Source organism: Plectrocnemia conspersa, unplaced genomic scaffold (genome assembly GCF_051122295.1).
Source record: "Plectrocnemia conspersa isolate PC_06_02 unplaced genomic scaffold, ASM5112229v1 ptg000013l, whole genome shotgun sequence".
NCBI lineage: Eukaryota > Metazoa > Arthropoda > Insecta > Trichoptera > Polycentropodidae > Plectrocnemia > Plectrocnemia conspersa.
The window spans coordinates 12,415,119-12,429,147 of NW_028277177.1; the positions used below are offsets into that span (position 1 = coordinate 12,415,119).

General features: G+C 32.1%; 1 protein-coding gene across 2 annotated transcripts in view; it reads left to right on the plus strand.

Moving 5' to 3' along the window:
• Nucleotides 1–14,029, plus strand: part of bs (serum response factor blistered) — a 116,578-nt gene that overhangs the window by 73,795 nt on the left and 28,754 nt on the right. Inside the window, exon 3 of one of the 2 annotated variants that reach the window (XM_088202615.1) lies at nucleotides 11,707–11,772. The exons of the other annotated variant lie outside the window; for it this stretch is intronic. Within the exon in view, the coding sequence (XP_088058741.1) occupies nucleotides 11,707–11,772 (66 nt within the window). The remainder of the gene's footprint in view (nucleotides 1–11,706; nucleotides 11,773–14,029) is intronic. 2 annotated transcript variants of the gene reach the window in all.

Below are 14,029 nucleotides of genomic sequence, written 5' to 3' on the forward strand. Positions count from 1 at the left end.
GCGTTGTTTATACAATATTTTGCTAATTTTTTGTCGTGTCGGAACATAATGTTAAAACGACACATTTTCTGCATTCGAATCGCTTCGTTTACAGCCGATAGTGTGACGATGCACACATTTCAAGATATTAAATATAATGTATACGTTTTTTATATTCTATAAAAAAAATACATCTTCGCGATGTTTCGCCTCGCAGGATTCCGCTAGCGTTTTCGGCTGCTGTCGCGAAATTTTGTAGTTTTACGCAGGAATTCCAGATGTACGAGCAAAAACAGAAAAAAGCGGTCGTATTTATTCTATGGTTCGATTTGTGATGCAAAAGGCGTATCGGCGTATCGGGTTAACGACATCGCAATAGTCGGGCGACGGGAGCGATTCGCATTTCGAAACGTAAAACCTGTCGACCGGTGAAAAACTCGTTGCGGGGGTAACTCCTGGATGTTGACGAGACCGAGCGGGAACGTCGTATCTCAGAGACGAGTGTTCTCCGAGAAAAGGTATTGATGAACCCTACGTCACATCGCTACTTTTGTAAAATAATAATTTAAATTACTACAATATAATAAAAACGACACCCCTGGCATTAACAAAAAACGTCAAAAATATTTCAATTACTAAAGTTATATATACACTTTTATATCCTTGTCGTTATAAACGATAATATTACGATAAAAATAATAAATCGTTTAATACCGTGACGTACAACAAGAAAAATATATATAAAAAAAAAAAATATTTTATCTTTGCGTGAGAAACAATGGGTAGGTGATTCATACACCCAGGTAGAAAGGAACAATTTAAAGTTTATTGAACACCATTAGCAATAGTTGCTTCTGGTATAAAATAGAGGGGCTCAGGAAATTTTGATCAACCTAATGGCAAATGCTGAAATGGGAGTTTCAGGTGACCGTTCTGTATCTTTGGAATCTCTAAGATTCTAAAGATACACGAAATGAGTCGGATTGTCATGATATTTTTTTTTAATCTGGGCAAACTGACCCTTTATAACCTTCACATGTAACCCAAAATGGTCAGAAATTATAAATAATTTACGTCTGGTGGCCATGATTATTAAAAAGCAATAAAAATATGGAATGAATAATTCATATTTATATACATATACATACATTATATGAAGTTAGAACTCTAGATAATCTTTTATTAAAGAAAAGAAAACGTGGGAGAAATTGTGCAAAAAAACGTTGAGATAAAATTACATATACAGCGTTTAAATTTTGAATATTTTTAAAGTTGCATAAAATTAGGTTATTTTACTATTAGGCTGTTATTCTGTTTTTATGAAAATGAAAAGAAAATGCAGTATAAATATTTATTAATTTAATTTTTTTTTTTCTGTTTTTACCGCATGTACATATTTTCAAAAATATAAATCTTAACGTAAGTTGAAGTAAATAAATCCATATAACCATTTCAAAATATGTCATTGCATTGTCATTAATAGATTCATGGCTCGTACTGCTACAGTCTTACTCTGGTAGTGCTTACCCACAAAATTTTGAATTGTATCCCACACATATCTAATTCTGTCTCTTTCTCCTTCTTTTGTAGCCTTATGCTGTTGCTTGCGATGCATATATATTAGTTCTTCGGTGGTCAGATTCTAATAATGTTCCTCCACCAACTCTCCTGATGTTATTTTTTAAGGACACAATTTCATCGACAATTCACGATCAAACCCATCAATGCAAATAGGCTACAATCTTATCTAAACAAAATTGAGAGCTCTCTTTGTAACCTCATGCTTTATCGATGATCTTAAAACAGCTCACAACGTGGTAATATTTTTTCTACTAGTCTCTGATTATAAAATGTCTTCCTTTGGTAACTTAATTTGGCGTAAATCTTTCTGAAATTCGAAATGAGCTGCTGATCCATGAGCTCAAGTAGTAGTGATTTATCACTGAGCATAAGAAATAATAAATAAAAAACATTATATTTATCTAATATTGTTTTTCGATTTGTTGTAAATGATTTGTGTTATATCATCAATGAAACGGATTTAATGCGCTGGTCTTTTCAATACTCTTGCTCAGAAAGATGTTGGGTTAATCAATACTGAACATGGAATAGCATAATCTTGGTCAAAAATAAAGCCATTAACACTTGTTCAATCATATAGAAAGATTCTTCCTGATTCTGAAGATACTTAAACAAGTGATTTATCTTGAAAATGCTGATTATTGAAAAATGTAAAATGCAAATGAATACATCGGGGAGTGGTTTGATCGCGATTCAAATGATCTGAATTTTCAATGCTTGAATGATGCGGATATGGAAAATTTAAAATGGTTTAAAAATGTCGAAGGGAATGATAGTGAGAATACTATTGAAAAAGATACTAACAATTACATTAGTCACAAGACAAAATATTAATTATAGTTTAATTAAGTAATTATCACTTTTTAAGCTTATCCTCCGTGCGACGGAATTACTCGTCCCGGTGAGTCACCACACATCGGGAAACTAAAGGAGACGAGATACTAGTTTGAAGGACAAGATTCTCGGTCTCACTTACGCGCACCTCACAAGAACTTTTGAGCAGCTCATTGCCAGTACAGTCTCGTGCGCGTGTCTTTTTTCAAACCATCATGGGAAATATTAATTGCCCCTTTAAGACACTGTGCGAAAAGTGCGCAGGAGTCGAGCTTTCGAACGACGACCGCCGCCGTGGTGATTCCCGCTAATTTGCTACAAAGTTTTTTTACCCTTCTTAACTTATTCGAATACGCCGTGACGATTGTGTCGAATTAGCTTATTGTACGCATGTGAAGAAAATGAGTTTTATAGTCAAGTTTAAACACTCGTGAGTGAAGTGCTCTACGGCCATGAATATTAAATCGCTTATGTAAAATTAATTGCTAATTTCCATATGTGCGACGATTCGATAGTATCATTTGATAGAGATTAAAAACAGTATCCCATATGCATTCCGATTGTAATTACACTATATGGTTAATAGCGAAATTAAATTGTATAGTTGATTGGATTTTGATTTTATGTTTCTATATTCAACTGTACTATTTTATGTGTGTATCAAGCGATGAAAATAATCTTGATTCAGAAACTAATCATTCGAAATAACTCGTCAAATAAATTCTATTAACGGAACTCAAATTTAATTAATTGTTACACGATAGGAAGATAGATGGTCAAGTTTTTATTTATAAAACGATAGATATTAACCCGGAATCTAACATGTGCAAATCGCCAACAACTCACGCACGGCACTCCCGTACATCCGTTCCTAATACCATTGCAACTCCGGTAGAAAGCAGCATCGAACCCTGTTCCGTCCGATTCGTAGAAGAGGTATGGTCACTGGGCCACCTAGGGCGGATATAAACGTATATACATACATATACAAGATTCTTCATACGTTGGGATAGTGCGTATGAAATGATGGGATTTCGGATTTTTTTTTTTTTTTTAATACAAAATATGCATTCATAAGAAATGGCATAAGTCAAAACCTTATATAGACTACACAAATAATCTGAATACAACGTCACATTGAAAATTCCTCAAGGATCAAATATTAATTAAATTAAAATTTCTCAATCGTTTGCCACTCAGCAATAAAAATATCATTTCATGCCATACTAGGGTTAAAACATAACTTTGTTTTGATTATTAAATTAGTGATACATCGCACTAATTTTTTAACATATTTTTTTTTATTATATATATATAGCTCTCCGACTTTATAATTAACTTACAGATAGTGTTGATTTGTTTTCAAGCAAAATCTCACGTTTAATGGACGTATTGTAGTTATTTTTTTCACCTTGCAGTAAGTGTTTCGGCATTGCACATACATTCATAATATAAATATATTAATCAAAGCAAATTATGAGTTTATTTAAATAATATAATAATGTATGTCAATATTTTAATTAACATCTTGTAACACGGTATTAGTTCAATATTACACAATACACGCATAATCGAATTATATTATTTCCCGTTCTTCCTTATAAAAGCGCTAACATGTCGGACATAACTATTTTCCGTTACACGCGGATGTATCATATAAACATTGACCATATTAATCCGCCGATTATGGTCATTGCACTTGAAAAATGGCATCTCGATACTTTATATACATTCATGCTTGTTATTAAATACGTAAGATATATATGTATATGTATATATATTTTTTTTTCACTATATATATAATTTCACTAGCGCCTAAATTTTTGCTAGTAGAAATATATATCTACATGTATTTGGACACCAGTGAAAATATAACTTGACTGTGAGTTCCAAGACTATAATTAGTTTTAAAACTTTTTCAGTTAAATATATTTTCGTTAGTAGAAATATATATCTACTTGTGAAAATGTGTTTAGATCATTAGTAAAAATATAACTTCACTGAAAAATTCACATTCATTGTAACATTTTAAATCGCATGTAAATAAATAATGATTGGTATGTAAAAATATATATTACTACGTATGGAAAAGTTAAAATTATATTATTTTTTTAGAACCTGCCAGATAAATTTTATTTTCACTGGTAAACACATCTACTTATGAAAATGTATTCCGATATGAGTGACATATTTAAAAAAATATTTTCGAGTTAGATTCGAGACTGTTTTTTTAGATTTTATTTGAGTGATAACCCGAGAATTTTTGGCTTAGATTCATGGATGTCATTTCAGATTTTTTCAGGATGGGGGGGGGGGGTAAACATTAGGCAGTCAGTAGTAATTTTTTAATATTTTGATTTCATTAAGAATCATAATATTTCATTAAATGATATGTATTTTTCTGGCCAAATTCGATGAGAGCGAAAATACTCCCACTTATACTAATACCAGAAAGACTTTGAATCCTAAATGTTTTTCAATTTCAATTGTGTCTGAAAGATCAAAACTAGTGATTATTGTTTAATTATAATTCTGATCAAACGCTTATCACAGTTTAGGTTTTCCTAGATTTTCCCAATATCATGGATAAATAATTAAAGATTAAATCAAGCCTGGTTGTGCATAATGACATATTTTAATTGTGAGTTTTCACTGATTTTGGTCTGGTGTTTCAATACTCAGTGGTTGTTGATTATGTTTACCCTGTTGTATCGCATTGGACTGTTTTTGTTGTATTGCTTCAACAAAAATTCACAATAAATAATATAAAATAAATTATTCAAGTATCTAAATATATTATTTTTCCAGTTTGAGTATTAGGCCTCAGTTTTTTTTTTTTTTTATTAAGCCTAAGTTTGTGATTTTATGATAGATCAGTAACGTAAGTCTATTTCCTTAAAATCATGGACTCAAATTTCACATGAACACTAATATTGTATCTGTAAGATTGGAATTGGTGTTTATAATATTATTTTTAATTTTGATCAATCTATGCAGGTTAGGTTTTTCTCGCTCTAATATTGTGATTTTTAATTAAAATTAAAATAAGTATTACTACATATTATATATAAAGAAAAATAGATTTTTATTTTTAACCATATTTGCGACCCAAGAATGTGAAAGATTGCTTATCTCTGTATTAATCAATATGTTATATTTTTAAAATGAGTTCACTATATACGAAGGATATTTGGAGAGTAAGGATAAAAGGCTAATCAAAATTGAAACGAATTATTTTTTCTCGATTGACAACATTGCTGTGGCAGTTTATTAGATATCTGTCGCAACGACGTCGTGTTCGCAGTGTGATGGTCTTACCAAGTGTGAGGAAAAAACTGCTGAAATGTATCGACAACTTGTTTCTGTTTATGGCAATGATGTTATAAACAGAAACACTTCTGTGTTGAATTTTAAGCAAGTTAAAGTTCATTACTTTAACAATACCGGAAGGCTATCCGTTTTCACTGATGCACTTGATACAAAATGTATATTAAAAATACATATAGCATGTTCTAAACTTATTGTAAAATACTCTCAAAATCTCAATGTGCTAAAAGATTATCAATCAAAAAGTCACTGAATTACAGGCAATTTTTTAAGGCGCGTTAGTGAGTAGCCCATCTCTCATTAGTCGCCCATCCCATAACGATCCTTCAGTTGTGCATATTGGTCTTCGATTGTCGGCCGTCTCGGTCGACAGGCGCGTCCTTGGGTTTCGCATGTGCGTTGTCACCGCAAAGGGTCCTCCTTTTAGCGAATAGTAGTAGGAGGAAGAGTCTTCGTTTGTTGGCTTCGCCGCCGTCCGACGGCCACTTAGCGCTGACGTCGGCGCGGCGTGTTGTCCCGCACAACGTCAATTAACGTCACCCGAACGAAGAACAAACTACCGCTCAATAAGCGAGCGATTTCAGCCGAACCCTATGATGTTCACCGAAACCCGTGCCAAAAGCGACCGATGACATGCGCTACCCCGTCGATATAATATTCGCTATTACCGAGCACGAGAAATGTAGTGATTGTGTATATAAAGTATCAGTATATTCGTACACGAGCTAGCAGAATGTATAAGACAACAAGTAGAAGGGCAAACGATGTGAAGCTAACTATGAGAAGAGTTTGACATGTTTCGCTGCATTACACTGCATAACAATATTGTAATTCAACTCGTTTTATTAGTATCGGTAGTTTTCCCCTTTAATGTATGACTTTAAATTTCGTCGAGTTTATTATTCATAAAATATATTTTTTTTATTTACATATATAAAGGTACATATTTATTTTATAAATATTTTTTTTAATATGTGTAAATAACGAAAAAGTGATGTGTACGTAAATAACACTTATTTCTAAAATAGTCAACGTTCATCTCAATCTTCTTAAATCTTATATATAATTGTTCTAAGCGGCTTCAAAATTAAACATTTTATGCTCAATTTTCTACTCTATAAATCGTATCGCTTTTTATGAACGGTGTATATAATAATACACAAAAACAAAGGAAATATATTTAATTATAATAATAAAAATATAAATTGAATTTGCTCGATTGATTTGAAAGCCACCGGTTATGCATTCTGTTGTTTCAACCAATGAAAAATAAGCATTCAAATATAAAACAAGATGGCCGACAGTAACGTGACAACAGTTTTAAATAATTTTGCTACGCGACAATCGTTTTCATAATTCATCAGATGCGTTGTTCGATCTCACTGAATATAAATATTCGGATTGCAAATTAACCAGGTGTGTTGTAACTATAAAAATGAAATATATACATAATGTGTGTAAGGATTAGAAGAATATATTGATTAAACAATCATAAAACAATCTTCGTGTTGAAATCTTCAAATTTTGAGTTCCGATGCCGAAAAGTGAGTTTTTTCTTTTACGATACATGAACATTACTATTGCTTCCGATTTAATGCATACATTCGTTAGAATTGACTAAATATGATTACTCGAATTGCAAATAAACGGGTACGTTTTAAACGTGAACATATAATATAAATTTATATTATTTGACTTTTTGAAGTCAAATAGTATAAATTCTCCACCGGTGATTTTTATCGCGAAAAATGCCAAATGTTGATTTCTCGAGAATTTTCACCTATATTTTATCTCGCCATATGTCATTACGCTTCCATTAAAAGCTAACCTTTGACGCCTCGTCGAAAGTAGAGTTATAAAATTTTAGATCGATTTCAAACGCCGCAAAGTTAGCGCTACACTGCGGACCGATACGCTCTCTGTGTTTATGCAAATGTTGCAATTTCACAGTGTCTCCTTCAGGGCAGCACGAGAGCCCCCGCGGGGCGTAGCACCCGCAACTGTGAAGTGCTATTTGTGTTCCGCCAAAGAGCAACGAGATCGACAAAACGGTTATTAAGTCTAGAGGTGCCAACACGAGCTGGTCGTGAGAGCGAATGAGCTTTTTCCCCCTTAAACCTTTAAGTAAAGACTTTGTTTTTCAATAACGGATTATGTTCACACACTTATGTATTATATAGCGAAAAAATCTGTTCATTTTTATATAGGAAGCACATGCTGTATGTGTGCTGTGTTGTTTATTAAAGCACGAACAATGTCGGTTATATTGTTAACTGTCTCTTGTTATAATCTCGTGTACTACTGTAATCCGAATATATCTCCAGTCGTCGATAACATTGTGCGTGTTATATTTTACTGCATAATATATTAAAAATTTATACAATAATAGGTATTTTATGTAATATATTATCGCTTTAATATGCATTGTATAAAACAGCGTTGAAAATGATCACAGAAAATTTCTCGCTCGTTGCAGTAAAATCGCAGCGTTCCCACTGCGACAACACCGACACGATTTTATTGCTTTTGATGCGAATTTTTGCCTTCTGAGAAGTAATAATTGTTTTTGCGCACTCCTATTGACCAAAATTCGGTTTGAATATACTTGGATCAGCCTTCTTTTATTAGAAGTCCATAGTAATATCGGTAAGGATAGCTATAATATTTTTAAAACATAGTGTAATATCGAAATGCAGATAAACTATTGAGCAATGTGTGAGATGTGATGTCTGTCTGTACTTATTCTTTCGCTTATTATCTCCTGAGAGATGAGTTGGCTTAGTTTGTATTTTTTACTTTACAATGAAAGTTCTAAAACTTTGGTTTGGATTTGAACAGAAAATGGACGTTTTGCAACAGTCTAATTGAGCTTCATAGACATTTTAGAGCAGAATAAATTGTAAAAATGTATTCTGATATGATTTTACTGAAATGATGTATTAAAAATAAATTCAGGGTAGATTCAAGGCTGTTTCTTCTAAATTTTCTTTTAGGAATAATCACATGAAACTGAATGTATTATTTATTTATTTTGTTGCATTAAATTATCGATAATACAACATATAAAAACATTTAATTTATGTAATTCAGAGTCGATTTTTCGTTATTTCTCTGCTTCTTCCTTAGGTAATTTTCTGAATTTTCAGATTGAATACCTAAATTTGCTGCTTCTAATTTACATTCGTTGAATATTATATCTTATGTCTAATATTTTTGAAACATTTAAAAAACAATAGAGTCAATAATAATTTACAAACAAATTTTAATACGAAAAAACTACAATTTCTCCCTTTGAATAATAATGTTTATTGTGAAAGTACTACCTAGAAAGTGGGTGCTTTTGAAGGCAATGTTCCGCTCCTTATATTTATTGTATGTATATAGTACATTTTTGCAATCTGCCAATTCTCACATAGAGCGATTTCTTCTTATTTGAGTATTATTGTAGTATTATTAAAGTATTACCAAAGCAAAGATATGGCCGATTATAGTAGTTAAAACAATTGTATACCAATTTTGCCTTTTCAAATACTTCCGACTTTTATTAAGAACTTGAAAAAAACATGAATATTTTAAATCATCTGGTACGGATCCACCCTTTTTATGCAGTGGTCTAAAAAATGTAGCCGTTGTTAAACATTTAAAAACATTCGTACAAATTTAATTTTTGACAAAAAAATATAATCACAAAGCTGGACAAGATCTTGCTATGGAGACTTAATTTTTAAAATGGTTGCCGATTCCTGCGATCACATGGTCTCTGGTTGCCGGGGCGTCCTGTGACGTTATCCGCAGCGGCATCGACAGCGCGCCGCCCCGCAATTAGGTATGCTTTATTGTCTTGCGCGGCTCGAAGCCAAGTAAACCCCACCAGGAATACACCAGGGTGTACTTCCAAACCCTCGGAAATCAAGATGACATCACAAAAGACACAGTTGAAAGTCTTCGATACCAATTCTTCAAAAAATTCACATATCGCTCCACGAGCTCAAAGGGTGGTTAAATCTTGATTATTCCATAGCGTACTTTATTATAAGCATTGTACATATTCATGTATGTATATAAAAAGTAAAAAAGAAAAACAGCATCCGAAGCTCCTCGTGATACGCAGCCGGTAATCTGGCATGATCAGCTCGCCACCGGACAGTATCAGATGCTGCCGGTCTTGGATTATTGTATTCGGCGCTATCTTCCCGGGCATGATCTCGCATCGCATTTGCATAATGCAATGTTTTATGTATGTGAGTCGGCGCCGTATCATGCGAAATTATTTATTCATAAACAAGACATATTGGTTATCGAGTGTGAAGTAAATATATGTGTGTATAGATGCGATTTAGTCGTAAGGACCACCCGGCATTGGATCGACGTGTTTTATTAGATAAATGATATCACTGGCTTTAATTGTAAGCTGTTTTTACTTTTGGGTATTATATACTTAATAACGTCACTTTGCTCTTACCATTCTTACAACTTAATAACGTCACTTTGCTCATACATTCATAAAACTAGCAAGTAATCATAAATATTGGCAGCAGAACAGCTAGATTATTTTTATAAATTTAAGTAAACCACAAATAGTTATTCATGTGAAATTTTCAAACATGGAGCTAGCTACTATATATGTTTTTTATTTCAACTTTTTTGTGCTGCGGTGTGGGCCGTTGCATTATCATAGTGGAAGTCGTTTTTTTAACAATTGTGCTCATTGCATTAATCACTCTTAATTAATATAATATTTTTATTTAGCGTTTGAATTATTTATTTAATTTTACAATATTAACATTTGCTAGACAATATGAAAATAAACATGAAAAAATATTACGCATGAAATGTTATCAAATCAAACATAAAAACCTTATTCATCTGGATGATGAAATATCGCCGATTAATATGTAACAGCCGAGCTTTTCATATTACGTATTATTTATGCCCTACATCTCGACGAAACGATGCCCTTTGAAAAATCAAAAAATCTTATTAGTTATTAAAACGCAATAAGTTGTAAATAACGTCTCAATACGACCGAACGTTGTTCGTCATAATTCGCATGATTTATTTAGGTGAAATATTATACCCTGTGTTGCAAAATCGTGCTTCGAATGCCGCGTAGGGTTTAACAATATAGCTTTTTGTTATAATATGGAATATATACGATATCTTTACGGTTTTTCTTTCGAATCTCCGAATTGTATGTGTGTGCCGTGTATTAAGTTAATGTGACGTATAAGCGAGTCGAAATGTATTGAAATTCGTCACAGCGTATGGATGTTTTATTTTTCGTGTTTATCATAAGTTTGGTGGAAAACTTTTTTATCTGAAGCTCGTTCATGTATATAGAAATATTTTTTAAAGGATTCAACTCAAATTTAATGATTATTTAATGGGGGATCGCCATTGTTATTTATGGATTATATTTTAATTTATAATGCAATTAAATAAGTTGATAATATACTAATTTTATTACAATTACTTAAATGAGATTTAATGCTTCTTATATTATACATTTTTATACAATTCTTGATGAAACTTTTAAACAATTTAATTAAAAATCGAAGGGTCACATCGTTTTAATTATTTTAGGGATTAAAAAAGATCAAATTAATTTATTATTAATTACTCAGACGAGAGGCTCTCAACTTTTCTTCTCCGCGATCGATTATTTTTTTCTTCAAAATGGACAGTAAATAAGTTAAAATCTAACTGTTACATTCAATGTGCCAAAATAAAATAATATCGCACTCGCAATATGTTCTACTATGAAAATATATCTTTGAAAAAGACTGAATAAAGCATACTATTTAAAATGAAATAAAAATTAATATATAATATATAGATAGATAAGTATACGTATTGGGGTTAGGAAAATAAATTAAATTTTATTTTTAGTTTTAAATATGTAAATATATTTTAAACATTTCTAGTCTATGTATTGTATGAATGTATTTGTATGCATGTACTAATTTTTGTTTTTTATTGTTTCAGGTAAGTCTGCTAAAAAAGTTCGCCCACCGCTTTTACGATTCTCCAACATTAAGTTTACATTCTACCGTGAGTTAAAATCGAAGTTTTTTCGTATTTCTTCCTTATTTATTTATGTGCCTTATTTTGTATTATCATCGGCAAAAAATGAGGATGAAAGTGTTAACAAAACATAAACCTTCATAAAAAATGACCCTGACGTCAAAATCGCTGCCTATAATTTACCATCCTAAAATTTCTCTCTGTAAAAATCTGGTGGTTCTGTAGATTTTTACCGAGTAAAATTTCAGGTTGTTCCATAAGTCTTTGCGTTTTTAAGATGCAGTTTAAGTGAGTCAAAAAATAAAAATTTAATATTTTTATGTATCAATTATATATTCTCCATCTTTTTTACAGCTTTTATCTACACGTTAATCCGAAAATAATGCATTTTTGGAAGCAATAAATTCTTTATTGTCGTCTTTTATGGCCGTTTTTGTAAAATACTCTTTTCCATCTAAAAACTGTTGCATGGATCTAAATGCCTTGGGAGTACAGTGGGTAAAGAAGAAGTTCACAAGAAAACCCATTGATTTTTTCTATCGTCTTATGCGAAATGTGAGGGCGAACGCTGTCTTTTATAAAATTACCTTACAGAGCCACTTTTAATTGAATTAGCTGAGCACACTATATGTCTATCGTAATTATCTGCTCATAATCCATTAATTCGTAATGAAATATGCCCTTTATGTTCCACTATAAGCATAACATTATATTTTATGCTGTGTTATGTTGTTCATGGGGGTTGATTGGCGTCTAATCACTGCTTTTTGCTTTGCGTGTTAATGTTAAAGACCCACTTCTTATTTCCAGTAACAACACAAATTAAAAATACATTTTTTTTTTCTAGAATTAATAATTTTTGGCATATTGAGATGCGGTGCGCAAGGTTTTCCTCAGACAATTTATGAGATATCCATATTTCGCAAGTTGCCACTTTTTCTTTTTAATATGTTTGTGAACTGATGTAGGCGACATGTTGAGCTTTTGTGCTAGCTCCCGTATCGATTTGATTTGAAGGCTGCCCTAATATCTTCACTAACAACCCCGTAGATTTTCAACGTCAAAATTCCCTCAAAACTATTTTTTTTAGCAACATATATGACACTATAATAGTCACATTATAACCGATTTAAAACTCGTAAAGAGATTATTTCATCTCCACTGTCATTATTGATTTAAGATTGAAAATATCGTTATAAAAAATAACCCGTTACTAAAGAGCATCACTAATACGACCACTGTTAACGAACACTAAAAGTGTTGTTAATTTTCAAATGTGATAAAAACGCAATAACTTATGGAACAACATATAAATGTTTAAAAATGCTATTGCTGCATCTTTAAAAGATATGTATACTATCCCACATAAATTGTTTCAGCTTTTTCTATGCTGTCAGTCATAGCTTTCCCTTGTGTCTGGCAAGCTTTTTAAAATTAAGTATGGCTAGTGTAAGAGAAGCGATGTTTTGGTCGCAACGGTAAGGAATATGGGCCGCAATCGCGATTTCAAATGGCACTCTACAATCGCTGTGTATCGACGGATTGCGAATGAATGTGATTCATTAAATATACACTATGCCGAGAATGCAATGAATTTGTTCATAGCAACGCTCATTGCAAAAAGGTACTAGGATAAAAATAAGTAATACTCACTCGTAAGAGCCTTTTAAGATGATACTTTGCTATACTATAATTCCAGATAAAAGTCATATTTAAAAACGCTATAAACTAACTTTTCATATATAACGCAAATCGTTAATAAATTATTAAAGTGACACGCGCTCCGTACAACAAATTCGAGGATCTTATGTACTTATATTTTTTATCCCTACTCGATTGTCACTCCTAAATCATTTACGAAAGTATGAATAAAAAACTTTTGCTTAAACTGTAAGACAACTTTTACAGTTTTTAGATCATCCTTTCCAGGAGAATTCCCTTACAGTGTAAGGGAGTTCTGCTGGGTAAGATAATCTAAATAATGTAAAAGCGTGACAAAATGTGCCAATGCTGTAAGATTATCGTCTTACATAGATTCCTAAATTTTTTATAGTCATTGTTGTTATAATAAAATTAAAGTTTTATCAGAATGATGACGAAGCTCAATAATCTTTGTGTGGACAGGGTCGTTTTTTGGTGGCTCGCCCGCCCATAAACCATAATATTCCGACCGGCTACAAAACACATGTCCCACGGGAGAGAAACCCGTGTCCTGGATTTTTTCGCGTCGGAACGTCCGTATTAAAATTTCAATAATTCAATTTAATTGTGTGACCGCGGCGCG